General features: G+C 32.9%; 1 protein-coding gene across 2 annotated transcripts; it reads left to right on the plus strand.

Annotated features, from left to right (window-relative positions):
• Positions 1–4,724: 4,724 nt before the first annotated feature.
• LOC130656168 (glutamyl aminopeptidase-like) lies at positions 4,725–23,619 on the plus strand. 2 transcript variants are annotated; one of them, XM_057458996.1, is made up of 20 exons: positions 4,725–5,451; positions 11,278–11,425; positions 14,104–14,232; positions 18,157–18,277; positions 18,363–18,392; positions 18,539–18,663; positions 18,745–18,993; positions 19,118–19,183; positions 19,272–19,337; positions 19,535–19,716; positions 19,828–19,907; positions 20,015–20,148; positions 20,313–20,368; positions 20,479–20,626; positions 20,793–20,866; positions 20,976–21,080; positions 21,270–21,437; positions 21,589–21,729; positions 22,037–22,118; positions 22,528–23,619. In XM_057458996.1, the coding sequence occupies exons 1-20, from the start codon at positions 4,811–4,813 to the stop codon at positions 22,675–22,677; spliced, it is 2,895 nt and encodes a 964-aa protein (XP_057314979.1). In that variant the 5' UTR covers positions 4,725–4,810; the 3' UTR covers positions 22,678–23,619. The 2 variants fall into 2 exon arrangements, with proteins under 2 accessions (XP_057314979.1, XP_057314978.1); XM_057458995.1 differs by lacking the exon at positions 22,037–22,118 and adding an exon at positions 21,907–21,988 and having other exon boundaries at positions 4,726–5,451.
• Positions 23,620–25,190: the final 1,571 nt, after the last annotated feature.

The raw sequence follows: 25,190 nt of genomic DNA on the forward strand, positions 1-25,190 counted from the left end.
AAGTTTATATCCATTATTGTTGAGCTGGTTGTCGCAGATTAATTTGATCCTTTGAGAAAATTGGTCTTGAAAGTAGGAAGTTGATGAAGTGTGGCTATTTAAAATTTCTTGGCTTCCTCTTCTTCTTTTTTTTCTTGTCCCAATATATGCTTAGGTAGGACATGAATTACACCGTAGGTAATCTCTGTTATTTCCCTATCTCAAATAAATATTTTGTTGATCACTCGCCAATTTTCTCTTATTATATTATTTCCGTATTTTGTGTTTTCCGCGGATAAAGACTAATGATTTTGAAGTGTTTAGCAATGCCTTCCATATCTATCAGTTTTGTGAAACGTATACCTTCATGCTTTAATTTTTCATCAAATTCACTGGCTTTTGACTTTTTGCGTCACATGTAAATTTCTAAGCATCTTTATACGCATAAGTTTATTTTTTCCCATTCACAATTGAGAAGGTGGAAGAGAAGTATTTGCACCGAGCATAATAGCTAGCCTAGAGTTGAAAGAAAATCGTGTCTCCTATCAACCACCACCAAATCGCCCGTTTTGTTTTTCTAGTACCAATCGTTGTTTGGCTAATCGTTTGGATTGTGTATAGAGAAAAAGACGCTAAATTTTAATAGAATCCACATTCATGTGACAGGGATTGTAGTAAGCACTGTGCACCAACCTTTAGTAATCCATATCCATTATTAAAGCTTGGATATGATTTTATCAGTATGTTTAAAAAAATGAACTTCTTTTGACTTTAATGAGACTTCTCTTAGGCCTTCTTAACGAGGATCTTGCTAAACGATTTATGATCTCTTCTGCATTAACTATATGACTATAAAAAATAGCCGCTTTTATACTATTTAGGGGGGGTGTTTCAGATAATGCACACATGAAGTTGACAATACTTTTTAAAACTAAGAAGCAAACTGAACTTTTTCTACCAAACCAAGTCTAAACAAAAAGGTAGTGTCGTGTTCCATGTTTGAGTTTAGTGCTCTGTGAGTCGGTATTTTATGTGTGTCACGTGATATATAGCAGTTTTTGATGTATGATGGAATAGAGAGTTAATGTGATTTCTTATCACACACACTTTTTTTATATCAATTCTTAACAAGTAGTAAAATTACACTCATCTGCACTTGACACTGGGTAAATTACTGATGATTTTTGTTAAAAACTTACTTCCCTTCAACACATTTTTAGGTATGGTAGGTGGATGTTAGGGTCATTTGGAGATGTGTAATTAATAGTGTATGAACATTTTACTACTAAGCATTACTTGTACATGAAATGACTGTCTGAGTTAAAAAAAAACCCTATCTAAAAATAACCCACGAACAATAACTTCAACATTTATATGGATATTTAGATGAATGCTCAAAAAATTGATTTACTGCGTGAATTTCCATTGATTGCCCATATTTAAAAGCTAGAATATTTGAAAAACTATTTAAACGAGAAAGGAATACCCCTGGCACCGGCTGTCCCTTATATCAAAAAGAGAAAAAAAACCCTGGGATCGAGGTTAGGAACGACCGTTAAAAATTGCTGTCTAAAGCTTGGCTTCCAATACTGATGTCTATAATCGTTGTTGAACTGCCGTAGTAATAGAAGAATTCATCCATCTCTACAACATTTGTAGTGTAACATCTCTTGTGTCGTTTTGTGCAACATGTATTTTTAAAAACGTAACAGTAATTGTTGGAAACGTTTAAAGGTTTTAATGGCACATCCAAATGATTATAATTATTCTTTCGTGTGCTCGGAAGATTCTTCGATTTTTTACCCTTTTGTCCAAAGTCATCACGTTAAAAAGTAGCCTCTTTTGACTTGATCGGGTTTACTTCTGTGCGGTTAGAAAACCCTTCACACGGTTTACTGGTACATTACATATTGGTTAGACCGAACCTAACATTTGTAATCATTTGAATTTGGACTACCAAGCTTACTAGAGTTAATTATTAGACAAAAAATATATCAGCTCACAGTAGGCATGGTCAAAACCTCTTCGGTTTTGATGACTGGGATATTATTTTCGCTGGCTACAAACACGCATTTACATTCCTCTCACTGACTTTCAAACATCTTAACTTCAAAAATCTGTTTAACTCGTCTACCTTCATTCTCTGTATTATTTCCAATTTCATAGCTACCTAACAACTTTCTTTCCTTCTTTCCCTTATTCTTTGTAGTGTACAAATAAACCTTACTTAATTTTATATTTTCGCACAAAGAGAGGTGTTCTAGAAAATTGCAATGTCATCTTGGGTGTTCTAAAATTTCCACCCAATCTACACATGTTGTAGAACACACCTCGCATGTTGTCTACCCTCTTTAAACTTCGCTGTGTTTTGTTTATCCTATACTCGCCCCAGCCTCTTGTCGAATTAGTGTATACATTGAGGGCATTTATCTTCTGAAACAAGGGTATAAACTAATCTAACTGCACATTGTTTTTGCTATGTAGCTTTTGGAATTTTGTATGTTGGCATTATTAACAAAATTTTCGATTAACACGGAGAAAATGCCAATATTTTTAGCTACTTTGCTTTCCATAAAATAATCTTAAAGTTCAGCACGCCAAAGAGTTTCACCAGAAAAACCTTGTAAAAAGTTTCATAAAAAAGTGCAAAGAAATACCGAGGTATAGAATTTACAAAAAACCAAAGAGGATTAAATATAAGAACCATAAGTATACCAAATCTTGCAGACCGGCATGGTAGGTGGCGCTGCTTGCGTATTTTGTAGGTATCACAAAAGGGGTGTGACGTACATCAGAGCCCACATATATAAGGATGCAATGTCAGCATTCTTTGCACATGCGTAGAGCCTATTCGCGGTATGATAATCTGCTCACGTCATAGGTTTTGGAAGGCGTATCTATGGAAGAAGTCTAAAAATGACTGGTGTATTCCAAAACTCTGTTCAAAATTGCAAACTAATCTACTGCAGTATACACGTTAAGCAGATGCGAACAGAACAGCCTCGTCCCGAGAACCAAAAGTACATCGTTGGGAAAACCCATTTTAACTGGCTCTTCCTCCCTCCAAATGTAACCTAGCCAATTACCTTACCCACTAGTCTTCCATTCTTGTTTTTCTAACGAGTGATTTGATAATGCCAAACGGGCGAGGAAACTTAAGCGTAACCACTGTTATGAAGACACCAACAGTATTACTGTTTATTACTCAATCATGTGACAACTTTTAAATTCTAAGCTAAGACTGGGCAAGAGCGTAGTCAGGGGTGTGTATCAAAACAAAAGAGGTCCACTGTAGATAAAACATGGTCGTTTTGTATTCAATTTATTGGTTTATTTTTCGTTATTTTTGATGCCGTAGTTCTTAAAATTTAGAGTGCATTTAACCTATTTAAATTTTTTTTCAGTACACCCAACCATGGTAGTAAGTCAACATGGAACAAAATCCAGATTGTCCTAGAACTTTCGCAACGAATACTATTAAAGAGGAAAAGGCATGTGGATGGATGCGAGTTCATTGCGAAATAACGTTTTCTAATCAAATGACCTTAGTATCTTATAAGGGTAGTGTAATAGATATAGCTTTATGTAATGTTTAGTAAACCTTCACAAGTCTATGCTGAACTTGTGACTATGTGTTCAGTGAACGCTTTTATCCTCAATCATAGTCACTATGCTCATATCAAATAACGCTAATATCAAGGTTGGATGGACAATACTGAAACATGTTTGAATATTGTCCCACCCATAAGCATTACTAAAGTGATTAGTTATAACGAGACGCCGTATTTTAAAAATGTCCAGGATCGACATAAATTAATGGCATCTCTTTGTGCAAGATAAAAAATTCAAATAAAAGTTTGAGGCGTTTTATGACGCTAACCTTCATGTCCCCTTTTAGCATGATGAGTGCATGAAGACCGTAGTATAACTAAAAACCCACAAGCACGTGGCTTGATTAGCACAAATTGATAATATTTATTAACAATTACCAAAAATAAATTAGGTTTCGACGCCCACAACATCGTGGCAAATTCGGCATAAATTGGAGAATAAATTTATCTGAATGAAAAATCTCCCTCTTGCCCCAGAAAAAAACCAGCCAGCCTAGTGAATAATGAAACTTCGATAAATAGTTTTATTTTTGACGCGAGTTAAGACTTGACAGATGTAACTAACACGTGCTTATATCATGATTGTGTCACCCTTGACACCAGGCCTATTCGGAGCTTTCGTTAGAGGCTATGTAAAACCAAGGTTATATTTATCTTGATCTGACGATAGGTTCGAAAAACTAAGGAAGCTTTTCTCCAGGAAGATAGTAAGAAAGGCCGTTCTTACCTATTATAGTTGGTTTACGATATCTAACCATAACAATAGAGAAACCTGTAGAATTTTTCCGGCTCGTTGCTCATGAATAGATAATTGTACAGACCAGAAATAAAAGCGCTGTTGCGTTTTTAGTTTAGTTTTCACGTCTACAAAATTGATTATTTTGAAATTTGTTGTCTTAAACATTTTTAATGTGAAAAGTTATGTTCAGTAGAAGAATTTATGTTAAGATTATGGTAAAAATGATCATTTACTTATAGTTTTTTTGGATTTCAAGTGCCAACACCACCATTTGTTTACACTGGACTTCGTTATTCAGAATCACGTAAGTTATTTTCAACTGAACATTTGTAAAAAAAGAGAACACCGGTGTATGGTCCGCAAATTATATCTATTTAACTAAGATGGCAAAATAAAAACAAAACTTCTTCCTGATAGCTATACAGCAGGTGTACCGGTTTGGTAAGAGGTAATTTTTAGTCAAAGTCCTGTGTTTAACAGGATGGCAGATACCCCTTTTCATTATAAGGCAGATGATGACGATAGTCTGCTGTTGAATGAAAGCAACAAGGGTAATAAGAATGGAAAATACGAAAGTAATTCGGTGCTTAAGCATTGGAAAATACTCGTATCTGGATTTGGTGTAATATTGTTAATCTCACTTGGTGTTGTTATTGGTGCTGTTTTTAATGGTAAATCATCATCCGAGGTGCATAGACCTGTGAGATCTAATAACCTTCGTTTACCAGATAACATAAAACCCATCAAGTACAATCTATTTCTGCATCCAAACATCACAGACAATAAGTTTGGATTTACTGGTCATGTCAAGATTCTGGTAGAAGCATTGAAAGTTTCAGATTCAATTGTTTTGCATAGTAAACATTTAAACATTACATCTATTACTGTGTACAAAGGAGAAGATGCCATGAAAAAAGAATCAGAAAAAGCAACAGAACAGTTAAAGGTTGATGGTCATAAGTTACACAAAAAACATGAATTCCTTACAATAATGTTGGCCAAGAATTCTAAGCTTGGACCAAAACAAAAGGCTGTAGTATCTATCAAATTTTCGGGGAGTTTATCTGAAGGCTTGGAGGGATTTTATAAAAGCTCTTACAAGACAAAATCAGGTGAAAAAAGGTAGGTCTTTGTAAATTTTAATTTATGCCACCCTCAAAAATATCATTGCTTAGTGTCACCTGACTGACCCATTTTGGAAGGCAAAATTCGACTTGGGGAGTGGGTAAATTTGGTAAAACAATAAATTAAACCATGGTTAAACTTGTGCCTTTTTTTCCCACACACAGAACCCACAAAACATTTACCTTGTGTATTGGTATCTTTGCGCATTATATATAGAGCAAAGTGATTGTTGCATGATATTTCCCACTTAACGTGAAGGTCCACTTTTATTGAAAATCATGGTCTATATAGTGCTGCTCAGTGTGTTCAAGCACCACAATGTCCACTGAAAACAGAAATGCATCCACAAATTAAAAATTATGACAATTCAAGCAAAAACCATGGGAACAGGGTTAATTTAAAAAAACGCAACTTAAAATGGAAACTAAAAGTGCAGTGGACTTTCATTAAAAACAAAGAATAAAGTACTGGTACACCTACCTGACTGACTCACTTCTGTAATTAGAAATGATGTTAACCAAACATATTTTTGTAGGTGGCCCTACTGATTATACTTTTCTGTGCAGTTTGTAAACACCATATTTATTTAAAACTCTTCCCCAGCCTGTTTTTAAAGGTTAAAGGACGTTTTTGGACAGGCTTGTATAAGTGTTTCTGCCCATAAGCCGTACGTCTTGTTTATAAACACGAAATTACTACGTTATGCCAATTGAAAACCCTTCGAATAGGGGCTGCCCTTTCTAAGCCGTATATCCCATTTATTAATAGAGTACATAAATCAACTTTTTCCTTTATTGGCACTTTATTAAATTTTTAATAATTCAGCTTCACAGATAAACTTTTTAAAGCTCTTAAAAAGGTCTTTAGTTTTTCCTTTCTTTCAGCTTTAACAAGGTTTGTAAAAATTTGTTATATACACTGGACTTCCTCTGCCTTAAACTAGAAAGGGACCAAAAAATTTGTCCAAAATGAAGAAAAATTTAGATAGAGAAAATTTTCATTAAATTGAAATCATTGTTCAAAGCAAATGAGAATATCAAAGGTATCAAGGGATAAGAAGATTATACATTAGATAAAGTTAAACATGTTTAAAAAAATCTCTTTGCTTGTATGATTTTCTTTTCACATAGCCGTCCTTAAAAATCGAGCAAAACAAAGCCTGCTATTTTCCTTGTTTGGATCCAAATTTAAAATTTCGAATGTTTTGGGTCCATTCAAATTTTCATTTTTTGAAAATAGCTTAGAGTGACACATAGAGAGAAGAGAGTCCAACATAGAGAGAAGTTCAAGATGGAGAGTAGTTGAGATGTATTTAATTTACAATTTGCATAGTATACTTTCTTAAGATGTTCTTAACCTTGTAAAACAAGAATGTTTTTAATTCTTCTAATTTTAATTTTTAGGTGATGTTATTTTCATGTTCATTAATTTTGCAGATAAATCTTAGGAAAGAAAGGCTTCTGATGTTTTCTTTCTGGATTTTTTTAACATATGTTTTTAATCATCTAGTCCTATTTATAAACCGGGCAGGATTTATATCAGTGTTTTCAAAAAGGACAGAAAAGCATTTAAATCTGGCTATCCCATTTGTATACAGGACAGCACTTATAATTGGGTTAGAGCAATACTGCAGGTTTATGCAAACTATAAGACGAGATTCCCTATTAGAGAAGTAGAGTAGAATGGAAATCAACATTTTACCCTCTGTATTTACTCTTTTCTAAGGGGATGATGGGGTTAAATCTGTTTTTTAGTAGATCACACTGTCAAATATTTACAAAAGCTGTAACTTATACTATATATTATATTACTATATATAACTCTTATATTCTTGTCAAGAATTATATATTATATGCTTGCTGTCTGTGAGCCAAAGATGGTAGCCTTCTTACGTTTTTTTACATTGGCTAAAGACAGTTAGAAAATTTTTTCTGCTTGAATAATACCATAACCTAGCTGTCATTACTTTTAAAATACCTTATTCATTAAAAGTATATTGTAATAGACATGACCTCAAAATGTCTTGAGTTATGTTTTTGAAAATTTCATAATTTGGACAGCCATTTGAAAGTTCCTTATGTAAGACAGAAGGCAATGGCAACAACATCAATAATGACTTTACAACATGTTTTGGAGTTTAATGTTTTTATATATATATACCATCCAATGTGGAGCCTGTGAAACGATGATAACGAGTTCTTTTAAATTATATTGAAACAACAGTTATTCTGTGACTGACAAATACATTTTATGTGTTTGTTATTTCTACCGATGTTTTCTCTTGCATGGGGAACTATGCTAAGTTAGAGTTTGAAAAATTAAATGAAACTAGGCTAACTAAGAGCCCTCAAAATAATGTTTGACACATGTTTTTTAAGGTAGTCCATGGCTCCTTTCGACCTTAAAAATCCAACATTAAGTCTCATGTTATATTCATTATTAGCATTAGATGACCTTAAAAATTCATTTTTAAGGTCATCTAATGCTGCTGCAGTGTTGCAAAAAAATATACTGTTGAGGTATATAATTTGAAAAATTTTAACTTGTACATGTAGTTGAGTATTAGAACGATGATCTGAACAGACTCTGATCTTAGTCACACATTCAACATACCATGAACCTATAGTTTCCTCCGCCTCCTTATCCCCCAGGCGAAACCTCCTCCAAGTGAACTGGCATTCCCCTCAAGAAAAACCCAAATTAAACCCCTAAGTCTCATAGTTTCCTGCATTTTTCAGTCCCTTCCAACCCAACCCCAAGCAAAGTTTTTACCTGGCAATTGCCAGCTCTAGTCAAGCCAATGATCAACTTTCACTTGACTATATCTAAGTATTTTGTTTCACTCATTTAAGAAAGGTTGCTGCACCAAACCAGAAATCATGCCATATTGAAACTAAAGGTTAACTTTTAACTCACTGATTTAAGAGTCCTTTCTTATATTTACATTTTCTAAATTTTTTATTGTACGATCAATGTTCCCCCCATGCTAACATCCTCCCCAGGAAAACATTCCCCTTTAAAGGCAAAGTCAAAACTACCATCCCCAGACTTTAATTATGGCCAAATCCATTTCAACCCCAGCAGGCTGGAAGGATAAAACTATGCAACCCCCTTCACTTTCATACTGATATATTTCTAAATTGAGATTTCTGTTGTGTATCAATGTTTTCTATAAAAATTAGACAAAAAAACAGATTAACAAGATTAACCTTTTATATTCCACATTTTAGTAACAAAATTAATCAATTCAAAAATTCAATATGACGTAATTATTAAAAAGAAGTGGTAATAACAAAGATTGCCCCTTAACATAAAATTTTTCCATGATTTTTCTAGTACTGCATTGTGTGAGCTTCAACTTTTAATAGTATTTTCTTTTTCTTTAAATTTTTTAGACATGTTTGGAAATCATGCAGCTGTAATATGTAGCGAAAATATTTTTACTTTAAAATATTTTTGTCAGCAGCGTTTTATCCAGCAGAAAAGATGTTACCCAAGAATCTTTCAAAATATACAAAAGCCTATTGTTTAAAAAATACATACAAATGAACAAAAAAAAATCTGCACACCCTTTTAGTTAGTTAACCCAAAGTCCATTTGAAAACAAAAATTGGTAAAAAAACATTAAGTTGTAAAAAGTTGGAGCTCGTTAAAGCCGATTTTTTCCTTGTTTATTATACATTTTTAATGGAAAAATTTCTGCTGACTCAGCAATTTAGAAAATAAGTCAAATAATTTTTAAACATGTTAAAGCCCATATTTTGGTGATATAGTAAAGAAAAACATAAAACACAAAGTAAATAATGCAGCTGTTTGGACTGCTAAAAAAGGCTTACTGCCAACTTAAAGTTTGTAATGCAAACTACTTGTGGAACAAAGAATTTTTTTTGGTAATTATGAAAAGTTAAAGGTAGCCAATCATTAAAAACATTACTTATTCCATAATTGTCAATGATACCTACAGTCATAACGATTTAAACCTGAAAATTGTATGATAATTATTTTCAAAATCTTAAAGACCACTCAATAACAACTTGATTATGACATTCCCCAGGGTGTTTAATTATCATTTTGGTTCCATTGTGAAAAAAATAACCAACAAAAGCCTATTCAAAGCCAACCTGTACATCCTAGCTAATCAACTAACATCTGACCAAGTTAGAAAATAAGATATAAGATATTAATAATAAATCAAGATATCATCAACATGACCCCTTTTTAACAGCTGAACTTTTACTGGTGTAGAAGTGAACACTGTTAAGACACGGATGAAACAAGTTTGTATAATTGCATTTAAAAGCACAACCGGCAATATATTGTTGGCAGGTCTATGATATTATTTTATTTTTATGCATTTTTAATGTCTTCTTATTGAGTTGTAACTAAAATCAAATTCTTACACTTTATTTAATGTCACATTTTGGTAATTTCTCCCCCAAAATGTTAAACAATTGCTAACCAATTACCATGGGGCAATTAAATGTTTGAAAATTATTTCTGTGCTTGGCAAGTAATTGCTAAAATAACAAACAGTTTGTTAGGGATAAAGCCCTTGCAACTTTTACTTATAGTGGCACTTTGAAACTTTTGACTCATTTTAAATGACACCTCACTTTCTATCGTCTTACCAGGTAAACAATAATGTAATAAATTTTAAGCGTTTTTCCCTAATTGGTTAAGCAACATTTGGAAAAAAGTGCAAAAAATTGTTTATAAAAAGAAGTGTAGACAGTTTACATGAACAGGAGGTGGTCATTAAGATCCTCTATGCATGGGTGCTGGTCAATAAGCACCCATTAAATTGTTCTTTCTCCCTTTGTACCTATTGTCTATTTTTTGCATCAGTGTGTCAATTCTCTGAATCATCTTTAAGTACTATCTAGCCCTCTGATTAAGGAATACCTTTGTACAATATGGCCCCAGTTATTTCTCTTAGGCCACATTCAGTAAGAAAAAAATTGACTAAACGGCATTAATTGGGGCAGGTTTTAAAGATGGCCATAACCATCAACTTGCCAATACTCTGCAGCTGGGAGGCTGCAACTTTTGTTTATGCGTAGGCATGGTAAATAGCGTTTAGAATGCACTAGTCACACTTTCTAATATGCCATAGTTATGTATTAATCCAAGATGGTCTTGTTGACTGCGGCAACAATTAGCACAGCTTAAGAGTTGGGATTAAATGAAATAACCTAAGATTCCACTGTGAAAATTGACAAGTTAAAATTGTGTGAATCTAATATAGAAAAAGCTGAGATGACTACTTTGGGGATAGTGTTGTCTTTTAATTCATTGAGGACCTGAGCAGTTTATGGTTAAAAAGGTTCTAAAATTAAATAGCTAAACGACCTTTTTTTCAAATGATTTTATTTTAATAAAACCTATAGAAGTAATTGTTTTTTATTTGTGCTGATCCAAATAAGAGCCTTATTTGAATCAGCACAAAGAGTGCTTATTTACAAATTTTTTTCCCAACCCCGGGACGCTTATTCTACAGGGGCGCTTATTGGACACTTGTGATTCTCTTTTTTTTTCAAGAACAAGTTGCAAGAATTTTAGAAATGGAAATATATTTCTAAGATTTATTAGAAAGGAGTAATGGGGTTCTTACATGCAGTTTTTATTTTTCAAAAGATTTTACTTTACAGACTCCTCGTAAAAATTAGTTAATATTAGGAAAGGGATATTTCCTCAATTAAAAGATGTCAGAATTTCAAAATTTCTCTATCTGTATTGTTGTTTTATCTGCCCATACATACTGAAATATCCCATGTTCTTGTTTTTGTCGACCGTTTATGGTAGCTCTTCTTTTATTTTTTTCAGGTATCTTGCTACAACTCACTTTGAAGCTACACATGCCCGGAGTGCTTTTCCATGTTTTGATGAACCAGCTATGAAGGCTAATTTTTCAATAGCGATGGTGCGTGAAGGTCAACACACTGCGTTGTCTAACATGCCTCGTGCAAATACAGTAAGTGCTTTTAAGTTTTTTTGTGTTTTTAATGTGGAAAATCTATCTGTTAGTGGTCTAGTGGGGGATAGTGTGCAAGAGTTTTATGTATACGTATTGTTTAAAGGTGTAATTTCTTTCTTAGGAATAGTTAATATGACATTTTCTCTCTTTTGTTTTATAAGTTTGATATTTCCCTTGGGTTAATTAAAGGAGGGGCCATTTAAATCAGAGAGCTTACTAACATTTTAATAATTCAAGAAACACACAGCTTTATTTTCATCAAATTTTTGATTTTGTACCATTGGAAAGGTTATAATTTGTAGGATATATATTTAAACAGAGAATTCCATCAGAAAAATATATATTGCCATAAGAAGAAAATTAACCACCATTAACCACACTCGAAAAGTAGCAATTTTAAAGCCTATAGTTCACATCTATGAAGCAGACACAAAAGCAAGTGAAGTTAGAATGTGCATTAATGCTGAAGTGAAGCATGTAGCAAAACATGAAGCAAGCCCTTAACACGAATAACTCAGAAGAAACTTTGTCAAATTTTATATTTTTCCTTTATGTTATCCTTTTTATGTCAAACAAAGAGAATTGTTTAGTAGTAAAGAAAAACCTGATATTTATCACACTTAAGTTGTCCTCAAATTTTAATCGATTGTGTTAGTATCGATACTCTTTGTTTTCGAGGTATGTGTATGCCCCATGCTTTGAATTGTTCGGATATCTGCTTGATGTAATTGGTATGGTAATATCAAAAAAGATGTGCATATACAGAAGGCTATATCTGTGTCCAAATTTGCAGCACCTAACCATTGAGTTTTCTTGGTTTCACATTGTTATCAACAAATAGTAACTTCATCATTGAAACATGCTTAGTTGATTCTTTAACAGATATTTTTAAATTTTTCTTTTACACCATCTTCTCCAGCTAACCTTTTTTTGAGCGATCCTTAAAATACATATTTGATTTTCGCATGCCTGGACAGCTGTTTTAAGTGCATCTCATTAAATTCCCTGTTTTTAAATATAAATTGTAAATAAAACAAATAAAGAACAGGGAAAATATCGGTTACAAATCAGTTTTTTCTATGTTTATTTCAAAAAGAAATTAATTTGTGTACAAACATTAAATCTCGACATCTTGCTTGTACACATTTTTAGGTTATGAGTATAGAACAAAACGTTTAAGAATATTATTATTTTAGACATACTAAGCTCTCCAATGTTGTTAAAATATTATCAAAAAAGTAAAAAAAAAGTCAATAGAGTAGCACAAAAAAGCAAAATTTTAATATAAGTTTGGAGCTAAACCTTACAAAGCAAAAACGACATACATTTTAGTACACAGGTGGAGAGGATTTGAATGGTGCTATTTTTATGCAATACATTAAACTTATGAGTCTGAAACTCAAAATTTATTAATTAATAAATTCAATTTTAGACAACAAGTACCCTTTTGGTCAAAAAAGTGTAGAATTGAATCAAATCTGTACAATATTAGCAAATATAATGCAACCTTAAGAATTAACATTGTCACGTGGAAATGATGAATATACTCATTTCCCTTGATGTAATTTACTAATGTACAGCTTCACCAGCTTTTATAATAAAAAAATTAATGAACATCAGCCTCTCCAGGAGAGCCTTAAGATGTTTTTTTCTAGACACATTCTAAAAAGTTTTTTTGTTGCTTTTGGTCAGTGTAATGGCATCACACGATCCTGCACCTTCAAATAATTATGAATAAATGTGAAAAACAGTTTTGTGTACAAAAGAATTTGCAAAGGTTTTTAAGCAGGTTAAAGGTGGTCTATTTCTTTTTTAAAAACATGCCTGTCAAAATTTTTTGTGAGAAGTTTTTACCTTTAAGATAGTAAATATTTGTTTGAGCAATTTTAATATATCAGGTAAAGTACTAAAACTTTTAGTTTAATCAACTTTGCTAAATGACATTGATCACTCACAATGTGAATTATAATGTAGTCTAAAAACGAACCTCCCAACATTTGGGAGGTTCGTTTTTCTAAAACTGAGTGCAAAAACATGTTACAGGCAGTTCGTTCCTCTTTTTTGTTTGTGCTCTGTGTGTTAATTAATGACTTTTGCTCAAGGTTTTTGGGTTTACTTGCGTTTTGGGTTATCTTCATTCCTGTTTCTGTAGACTTGAAGTCCATCTACCATTAACATTACACCATGAAATATAATATAAATAAAGGGGCTAAATGATGTTAAAATGTTTTGGTGTAGAGGTTATGGTTACCTGACTGATACAAAAAAATTGTTAGTATGAAAAAATGCGATGATTTGATTGGTTATGGCATATTTTAACAGGGCTTTTGTATGGAACCCTAATAATCAGTTTGGGAAGCCATTATTAAAGTGGTGCCATAAAAACCTAAACAAATATAAAACAGATTTTCATGGCACACAAAAAATATAAAAGCGGCTTCACATAAAAAAATCATTCAAATTTGTTTTGTAAACTTTGAAAAGTTTAAATAGAACATTTGTGAATTCCAAAATTATCGAAATCGAGCATGTGTTTTTTACTTTCTTGGTGTTTTGGCTGAGACTTTGCAAGCCCGATCTGTACTTTCGACCTCTAGCTTTGTATATTACAACATCAAAATCAGTCGGTATCCATCTATGAATAAAACCCTTGATATAAAGCTTTTTTTGTTTAGAAACAAAGAAAGAGTGATGGACTTCATGTTGATTACTTCAAAGAAAGTGTTAAAATGAGTACATATTTGGTTGCATTTATTGTTTGTGATTATGGCGCAACAACACGAACTACAAAGAACAATGTTACGGTAAACTTATATTATTACATACTTGAATGAATATGTACTGTCTTCATAAGTTCGTGCTAGAAACATGAGTAAACTATTTTGTATGAAAAAGTTATTATTAATAAATGATTTTTCCCTGTTGGCCAAAGAAAAAATTAGCTTCATTTTTTTACACACGTTCATTCAAGTGGTCAGTTGATAGGTAATCTAATCGTGAAAAAAAACTCACTTTGTCTTTACGGCATAAAAATATAATTAATGATTTACAACTTAATTTAAGCTCTACAAATCTCATGAAGTGCAATTTTTTTTTCAATCTACCTTTTTTTCTAAATTTGTTAATACTTGTAATTAGTTCTTCAGATTCGACCACTCATAATTTAATTTACAATTCTCTTACAACCTAGAACACACGGTCATGACAATACTACTCCCAGAAACTAAATACTTTTCTTATCAGACCTCAAAACAGTTGCACTCTTCATTTATTAAAAAAAATGTGAGTAGGTGATTTGGATAGTGATTGCCTTTGGAAACCACAATCATGAACTAAATATGAACCAGATTTTGCGAGCTTCGCTAGCCACGACATGGGTTATTTTGTTTTGAGGGCGCGTTAGAGAATGCTACTAGCGAATTTCACCTGCTCTCTACCTCCTGCTCTTTACCTGCTTTATGTGTGCGCAAAAAAGAGAGTCTGCAGCTTGCTGTCTGCAGACTAGTGACCATTTCACCCTGTTGTCTGCGTTTGAAAAATGACGAATCCATGATTGTATCTAAATAACAGTCTAGAAATACAATGTAGAGTAAGCTAAAAGAAAAATGCATGCCTTGGCATTGAAATTAGAACCTTATTTTTAAGCCTAATTTGCAGACAGTAATCCTGTCTTTTTTCATTGCCATCTTTTTGGTTTTTTTTATATCTTTCATCGAAATTCAAAAACAATCCTTAAACTGCTCTTTAATTTGTTGCATATTCTCAAAATTTGAACAAATGTTATAAAACCTGAGAATGAGTTCTAAAAAATTGATTTGAAAATAATTTTAACATGATAATGTGAAAGAAGGCCATAAAGAATTTATTATGTATGTTGCTAAAATGATAATTGAAAATATTTATAAGGTCGTTACAACTTTATGCTAACAAAAATAGTAAGAAGAATAGAAATAAAAATCGTTTTTTTTTGTTTTGTTTTTTGAAGTTTTACAATAAAGATAATAGCTCTAATATCATTATGTTTAACTTCACTGTATATTCACTCAAAGATTGATAGCAGGAAATTGTTCAGATACGTTATTCATGAGTTCGTTTAATTCTTGACATTCTTTTCCACAGGTGAACGCATTTGATGTGTCATCTGCACTTTTCTTCGTGTAATCCGTCTCCTTTAACATTCCTTTAAGATTTTCATATAGCTGTTTCATCTCTTGACATTTTTCATCGCATATAAGTTCAGTTCTTGTTTGAAGAGCTTTATTCAATGTTCTGTCATTTCTATTCAAATTCTCTTTCAAGTCATTGACAGTTGAGTATTCGTCAAATAGTCCATTCTCATCGTAAGACTCTTTGTTTAATACTGGTAACCCATACGCCAAAACTCCTACACAGAGAAGGGTAAAAACTTTCACTGTTGTGTTTCTCATGTTGGCAGCCAATATTTCTGATTTCAATTTTCTTTCACGTTACTCTGATTGGTATTTATGTGCTAAGGTTGATTGTGCTCTTCCTGATTTCTTTTATTGAACGAAACTAAGTTTTTATATCTCGTTAGAAGTTTACAATAGAACTGAAGTATGTAGGTTTATTTCACTTTCTTGAATAAGATCACATGTGGGCATTTGTTGCATCCTGTCGCTTTTGTTGAAAGTGATTTAAAGTTCTATTGTCTTGAAATGTTTTTTTATTTATGTTTTTCACGCATGATTTTGAAAACGGTTAATATTTAAAATATGTTGCACTCTACAGAATAAAAAAGAAGTGAAAATTTCTCAGGTATAAGTTGTAGTAAAGATTTTTTTTTCTTTTTTATTTTTAAGGATTATGAAAATTATTTATTCACTCACACAACTAAAACTTATTTGTCTTATTAGCATCTCAAATCTGGAGTGAATCCTATTACACACAGCTGTAGCATCAGCGAAATATTTCTCAACCGTCATGGATATGAAAAATGCTACGGAAAAAGATACATTTCTTCTAAATCGACAGGCGCCAAAAATCTTAGAATTTCCCCTCCTGACCGAATACACCATCTCGTAAAACGAATCTCTGCTGCAGCCTTGCACGATTTATAACCCTAACATGACAAACACTTAACTATTGAGGCTGTGTATATTCATCAAAACAGTCTTTCATCACTCTTCTCAGCTTCAATGTTTGTGATAAGCTTCTGAACCTTTCACCAGGACGTACACATGCATTACGCTTCAGTTTTAATTGTAACCATTAAACATGTTTGCTAATTCACGTACAAACTTGACAGGAACGTCTTGCAATGGGAATCTTTTGTTGACATTTAACATTTTGTCTTTATTTAAAAAAGATGGATTTCTTTTGAAGCGCAGGTGCACGTGTTTGCAGACAAATTTCTATAAGACGTTTTGCTTTAATTGATGTGTTATTACACATGGTGGTGTCGGTAAAGACAGTATGTGTTAATCTTCTTTGAAAAACTTTGAAAGGGAACCCAACACAATAAATTTTTCCATCATGATATTCAATTGGTCAGCTGAAATGTTTATTAATTTTTTTACCTATTATATACTTTGGCGTCTAGCCACAGTAAAACAAAATTTGAATCTTTTTAAAAAACGTAAATGATTAAGATAACGACTATAATTAGGACAAGTTAGGTCTTGTTTGTAAAATATTTGTTTAGATTTAAAGCGGAAAAATGAAGCATTGCTTTATTTTGTTGGAGCTGTCAGCTCATATTAAGGTGTTTTTAAAAAATGGTTGTAAAATTACGTCAATACCATCTGCTCAAATCAGAAACCATTTTTGGGAAACCAACGTGTTATGAGATTGTTTTGGAAACTACAATAAGAAACGATAGGATGAGAAAAGATAATCCTTAATGGTATCTCTCGAAGCTTGATAACATTTAAACTCCACCTTTTTCTATTTCTGATACAGGATTAAAAGCGAACTGACTTTTTAAAATGCTTAGCCAACATTTTGCAGGTCAAGATACTTGTTTCAAAATGAGGCAGTTAAAAAAGGTTACGAGCGGTTATCAAAATATAGATGTAACGTGAGACAAAAAATTATACCAAGTAACATCGTAAACAATACTGCTGCCTGTTATTTACCATATATGTGGATATTGTAAAACAAATTTTCCCTCTCTTTCTTACATAACTATCATTATATTCTCCAGCAATAAAAATTACAAAAAAAATCAGAAAGTGGGATAAGTAGAGGGGTATTTGTTTTCTTTTGTAAGATGTTAAATTGCTTCACGTTCTCCTGGCGTAAAGTATATTTACAGAATGTACATGCCAATCTATAAAAACAAAATTAATATGAACTAAATCTTTACTCAGAAATAAATAGAAAAAGAAAGTGGATAACGTACTGTTAAAATTAAATCTCCTCTAAAATTATCTCTGTCATATGAACACGCCTAGCCTTGGCCAATAGCTTAGCAAAGGGTGTAAAAATGATACACAAGCCAACATAACGCCAACAAATTCCTCTGCTCTGGCATCATATAAGATTTAAGGCATGATAAGGTTATTTTTTTAAAGACCTGAATCCCAGCACGTGTTTAGTGTAAAATAAGAACATTCAGCTTCTCCAAGAACTTCTCTCCTTTAGTACTTATTGTAAAGTGTAGAATCAGTGATGACAACTTTTTCTTATAGTTGCTTACTTAGATTGCAGAAAATTCAGCTGTGCTATTTTCGTTGAATTCTTCCTACATTACTACATCAATATTTTAGGTGAAAGTTTGGGCACCAAAAGAACAAATAGATCAAACAGTATTTGCTGCAGATACTGCTGTAAAAGTGCTTGATTACTACGATGAGTTCTTTCAAGTTAAATTCCCTTTGCCCAAACAAGGTAGCATTCTATGCACGTTGTATTTCCTTTCGTAGTTAGTATCAACTGGGTGATTTTTCATCATTAATTTGAATTTTATATTTAGATCTTATTGCCATCCCAGATTTTGCTGCCGGTGAGTGTGACTATATGTGATGACGCAATCACTCATATTTGCTGGCGTAATTTAATAGTTTCCACCGAGTGACTGGTTTATATTATAAGCGACTGAATTATCATTTCGTATATGTAACCTGTTCTGCAATAAATATTAACGTTTAGGTGCTATGGAGAACTGGGGATTAATCACATACCGATTGACATCCATTCTGTACGATGAGAAGGAATCAAGCTCTGCTAATAAACAATGGGTGGCTGTTGTGATTGCGCATGAACTTGCGCATCAGGTTAGTTTGTGTTTTGTTGATCATGTACTCCACTAATTAACACTTGTATGTATAATATACTTAAACTTTTTTTTTCATTAGTGGTTTGGCAACTTAGTCACAATGAAATGGTGGAATGATTTATGGTTGAACGAAGGTTTTGCTGCATTTGTTGAGTTTATTGGTGCGAATGTCACCAATGCAGGCTGGCAGATGATGGATCAGTTTATTGTTGATGACACTCAGTCATCGTTAACATTAGATTCGCACGCTAACTCTCATCCAATTTCTGTACCTGTTCACGATCCTGCTGCTATTAATGAGATCTTTGATACCATTTCCTACGATAAGGTTTATTGTAATTCTGTTCTCAGTTACAATCGTTGCACATTCTGTGTTTTCATAGCATCTAAGAAAAAGCCGAAATCCCAACTTTCTCCCTCATCATGTCGTAACACGATTCTTGCAATTTTAGGGAGCTTCCATTATTCGCATGATGAAGAAATTTATTGGCAGCAAAGCCTTCCACACGGGACTAACAGTAAGGTTTTTAATACCTTCATACATGCTTAGTTTTGTGTTAATTAGTGCGAGTAAGCAGTACGATTGATGAGATGTTTTTTACGTAGAATTACTTGAAGAAATATCAATACAACAACGCAGTTAGTGATGATTTGTGGGGTTGTTTGACCAAGGTTAGTTGATGGCCTAACTTTTCAAGTCAATAAAAGCAGCAATATTATAACACTAGACGTTTTTGTCTGTGTAAAACAACTTTCAGCGTGAACCTATATTTTCTCATTTGCGTAATTCTACCTCGCGCATTGCATTAACTTTCTGTATTCGTGAAAGTTTGTGCTTCTACCTTATAAATTGGGATATTTTTTAATAGGCACAAAATGAGAATGATCCTAAACATAAAATCGATGTTAAATCTGTCATGGACACATGGACATTGCAAATGGGATATCCTGTCATTACTGTGAAGAGAAACAAGAAAGAAAAATATGCCATCTTAACTCAAAAACATTTTCTCATTGATGTTGATACGAAGATTCAAAAGTCAGTCTACGAGTGAGTGTTATTGTTTCTCCATCTTCAATGTTTCGATCTGCTGTGATTTTTTTCTTCGCAACGTTACATGAGGAGCGATATATAGTTCATAAGAAATTACTCATGTTTTAGCTACAAGTGGGATGTTCCTTTGACCTATTACTTCCAGCATCAACCAGAAAATAAAAACAAATGGTTTTACAGAAAGCATGGTAAATATATTTTCGAACTTGACTTCATAAATCGGGTTTTTAAACTTGAGCATTTAATGTTTTGAAATGTAGCTAGACACTGGTTCAAGAACTAATTTTTCTTTTAGATTCAGTCAAAATAGACTGGAACGAGCAGTCAGGCTGGATGAAAGCTAACATAGATCAAATTGGTTTTTACCGTGTGAATTATGACGACGAAAACTGGCAAGCGTTATCAAAACAACTCGAAGATGATCACAAGGTCAGTTTTTTTTGTATCAAAAATATGTGTAAGAGCAAGCATGTTTCACTTATAATACTCATAGAAATTTTTTTTAATGTGATTTTTTATGTACTTATAGAAGCGACCGTACTTGTTTAGTGCGTGGAAAATTTATTGTTAGTGAAATGTAATTTTTTCTTTAGCAACTTTCAACTTCTGATCGTTCCAATCTCATCGATGATGCATTTGAATTGGCAAAGTATGCCTATGTTTATTTTTACGTGTTTGAATTTGAATGTTACAACATAATTTGGCATACACTTTGGATACTCTTCATAGGAGTTGATTATGTTTTCTTTCAAACATTAGAGCGAACTTACTGTCACAGATCAAAGCACTCGACATGACGAAATATCTTACCAGCGAGAAGGAATATGTACCCTGGATAACTGCATTATCTTCCTTGTCTTATATCGGAGACTTGCTGTTGACCAGAACTGGATATGATTATTATGAAGTAAATACTTTTGAAACGTTTCCTCTTTCGGTTTTTTTTACCAGCAGTATTTCTTTTTTAGAATAAGTTAATTTTTTAATGTAAATATAAAAATAAAATCAAAATCTATGAATCGTAATCACAGCAGTAGCATAAATGATAACAACCTCCAAACGTTGTGTTATAGAGATACATCGTCAAGCAAGTTGCACCTATGGTTAAAGAACTTGGTTGGAAAGATGAAGGAACTCATTTACAAAAGTAAGAGTGGTCATCAACTTTCTCTGTGTATACATTGAAGCGTTTTGGTATGGTAAACGTTTTTAGTTGTGATAATTTTTGTTTATGTTACAACAATTTTTACCATTAGGTATCTTCGTGGTGCTGTGCTTCGAAGCTCTGTCCACCATAATGACTCACAATCTGTGAATGCTGCATTAAAAATATTCAACGATTGGATGTATCAAAATAAAAGGTAAAGTATTAATTTTAATGTATTTCAGTACTATAATCGCGAAAGTAATTTCCTGCAAACCTTTTATTGATTAATGGCAACAATTGCAAACATTTCTTCCTACAAAAGTTTTTCGCAGTTAAGTATCCAATCCAAAACAACTAATTGATTTCAGTTTGTCAATCATGTAATGTACTATTTCAATTTAAGTATTCCAGCCAACATGCGATCAACAATTTACTTGGCTGGTATTAAATATGGCGGTGAAAAGCAGTGGAACCATATGTACAAAATTTACGAGACTACGCAGTTTCCTGCTGAACAAAGAAAAATCATGTTCGCTTTGACAGATACGACAAATAAAACTATCCTAAAGAAGTGAGTAATTTGTTCTTTTCGTATATATATATATATTTTTTTTTTACTAAAGGGTACCAGCCCTGTATGCCTACACAATGCATAATGCCTACAATTTATGCCTACAATGTTTACATCTGAGCATGCGCATCCATATTCTTGATATCTTTAGATATTTGAGTTGGACTATGGACAACAGTAAGATTCGCTCACAAGATACGTGTTCAGTGATCGAGCACATTTCATTAAATCCTGTTGCCACTGAAATGACGTACAATTTTGTCAAAAAACACTGGCACACACTATTTAAACGGTAAGTTGATAATAAATCGCTATCATGATGTACAATCAACATGCAGTACATTTCTCCATACCCATATTCCTACTTCTCCCCATTTGAACGGATACTTCCCTTTACACTATACCTTCCATCTCCTGTCCCTCCCTAAGCCTCCTCTTACACATGCAAATACACATTCACTCGTTGTAGATACGGCAAAGGTTCATTTGATATGTCTCGGCTAATAAAATCTGTTTTCGGACGCTTCAAAACTGAAGAAGGTTTGAAAGAGGTAAACCGTTAATACATGTTACTGAATTTTCTTCGTGTTTCGTCATAGATATGGCAGCGGCTCTTTTGACATGTCTAGCTTAACTAAAACGATTTTTGGAAGACTTAAAACAGAGAAAGGTTTAAAGGAGGTATACTAAATAATAAACATAAATATAAATAATAACGTAAATAAATAAATGAATACGTAAATACATAAACACAACGTCGTAATCAGTGTATGTATAAACGTTGAAATATAAATAAACGCGACAGAATGAGTAGGGGTTTATTATCTCTTAGAGATAAAGTTTGTATATCTAAAATAAAAACTGCAAAACAACATTTTTAAACAACATGACTAATGTACTAAAATTTATTAGCAAGGGTAGTTTTTAATGTGCTTGGATAGAACTGAGGAGAAGTATCAGAAGTTTCACTTTAAACATTTTCATGTGAATAAAATTTTGAAAGATATTTGTTAAAATTTGTCATAAGCGACGTTTTTATGACATTGCTTTTGTTGTTTATCAAACTCATCTAAGTTTTATCATAATTTAGGCTCAAGATTTCCTCAGCACACAAAAGCACCAGCTAGGTTCTGGTAAACTAGCAGCAAAGCAGGCTATTGCTGCGATCAAAAATCATATTGCGTGGTTGAAGAAGAACGAGAATGATGTTGTTGCATGGTTAAAGAAGAAAGTGGAATAATATAAAATGTACTGAACACGTGTCCGGTACCACGTGTTTCATCTTACTTAGAGGAGAAAGTTTCGCGGATGGGAAAGTGACTCATTTTGCGCGAATGGATTTTAATTTTGCGATTTGGCATAAAGTGATTTTTGGATTAATCCGTAAAGCCGCGAAAATTTCTTCTCTCAAATGATGTAAGAAGCTACACTGTTATGTTTATTCGAGCAGTGAATGATGAACGCTGTATTTAGCAAAACAAACATTTTTATTTGTTCAGCCTCAAGCGATAATGAAGAGAATGTAAAAACTTGCTAAGTACAGTGTTTAACTTATCGATTTTATTTATACTTTCATTATATTTTTGTAATATGTTAGAATAAAAATATTTATTTTGCTGGGGAATTTTATTTTAAATAAGAAAGCAATTTCTTTTTTTTAATCATATACACACAACAACCGTCCCGTTAATTTTTAAACTTGAATTTTTAAGCCATGCTTTGAATATTGATAAAGCTAATATAAACGAAGCGTGGCTGCAAGCTTAAAAAATTTAGCTGCCATTTTTAAGAATAACTCATTCTAACCCCTTTGTATCAAATTTCGCATCTTAAGCTAAAGATTTATTTAAAAAGTACAATTATTTTTTTGCACATAGAGATTTTAAGTATTTTTCAGGTTATTTTAATGAGTGAATGGATTGTATTTGTGTTTTAAAGAAACCTTGTTTTCATCCTTCTATCCAATGTTAAGATGGATCGGGTAATATGAATCAGAATGGTCACGTTTACAAGATTCAATCTTACTGAAAACAAAAAAAAAACATTTTAAGAATGAAGACTCTGCCTAATATAACCCTGTCTGAGTCTAAAGGTTTATCCGTAAAAACGTTGAGGTAAAAAGTGGAATTTGCGACAAATTTTGTGGATTAGGGCTTTTATTATTATTATTTTATTGAAATTGGTAACCAACGATAGCCTCTTCAGTTCCTATTGGTACAGCTATCGAGGCTCCTGCGAACATTTAAAGCTACGAAAGTCTTGCAAGCACATCAATCGCTCAACTAGACAACCGCCTAGGATATCAATCCTATTCTCATGCTGAACGCTAAGCAGTCTGTGGCATGATTTTGCCGGGGTTTAAAATCAAGACTGACACAGTTTGTGGTCAGATGTTATACATGTGACTTTTCTGTGAGATTTTCTGACATTGCATGGTTGGAAATAAGAATATAAAATTAACAGAGAAACAAATTAAATGAGTTTTAAAAATCATTAAAATAACTTAAAATTGAACCGTTAAGGTTCGTTTTAGTTGCTGCATTTCCGCTATAGCTTTTTTGTTAGCGCATGTGTACTATGTACAAATCTCCAATTTTGTTCTTTAAGCTCGAGTTTGTCACCCGCAAACAAACTTGTGAGATACTTTGAGGAAAATGCAGCCAACTTTAATTCAAAATCTATATACAAATTTATCCTTCTGTTTACTGCTGCAATTTCCAAAGAATTGCGTGTAACAAACGGACCACTCAAAAGGTCAAGGTCAAGAAATTATACACACTTTAGAACCACATAGACATCTACACAACCTGTTTACTTTTTTATTTCTATTTTTTTAAAAAAAGAAAAATTTTGCTTTTGTATTCTTTTTCGCGGCAAAATAAGCTACCGTCGGTCTGTAAAATAAATTAAGTATCAGTAAATCAAAAGTTTGTTTTGACGAGGGGAAATAGAGACAACACGGAGATAGATGATAGATGTGCATATTTTACATGGCTAGCCTCACAAATATCAAGGGATATACCCTGTCTATTATTTCCAGGAGGGGCCATGGCTTAGATGGAGAGTCCTAGAGTATTTAATGCTCATTTTGAGCCACGCAGACCCAATTAGTAGGGCCCACGCTCTACTAGACAACACCCGGCAACATCCAACGGCCCACACAGTGTGCCATCTCCCCAATTTCCCTCACATGGCTTGGGTAAACCCGGGGCTATGGTAGCATTCACTCGCCCATGTTGAATCGCCGTCAAGAGGAAAGCTGTATTTGTTAAAAAATTAATGTTGGCAGCAGAAAGAAAGTAAGAAAGTAATTAATACCTCTAAAGAGATTTTAAAGTTATTGTTGCTGCTTAGACTGGCTTGATGTACAATCACAATAAACTTATATGTTTCTATGCAAAATTATGAAGGATATAGCTAGCTAGCTATTTTAGGTTTAAAATTTATTTATTACAAAGTTTGAGTTAAACGCAAGGTAAGTACTTATATCGAATAAATCATGGATATCCATTATTTGAAGGAAACCTGTGTTTGTCCTTAAGGGGGATTTTCACGAAGCCAATTAAACAGTGAATTCGACGGCGAATTATTTCTGAGCATGCTCAGATACAATTCGCCGTCGAATTCGCCGTTCAATTCGATTCGTGAAAATCCCCCTTTAGCTCGACAAGCCACTAAAGTCGAAAACCAACAGCCGTTATTTCTGATTTGATAGACCGCCCTTTTTCATAAAGCCGAATAAGGGCGCAAAAA

The sequence above is a fragment of the Hydractinia symbiolongicarpus genome, chromosome 9, assembly GCF_029227915.1.
Source record: "Hydractinia symbiolongicarpus strain clone_291-10 chromosome 9, HSymV2.1, whole genome shotgun sequence".
Lineage (NCBI taxonomy): Eukaryota > Metazoa > Cnidaria > Hydrozoa > Anthoathecata > Hydractiniidae > Hydractinia > Hydractinia symbiolongicarpus.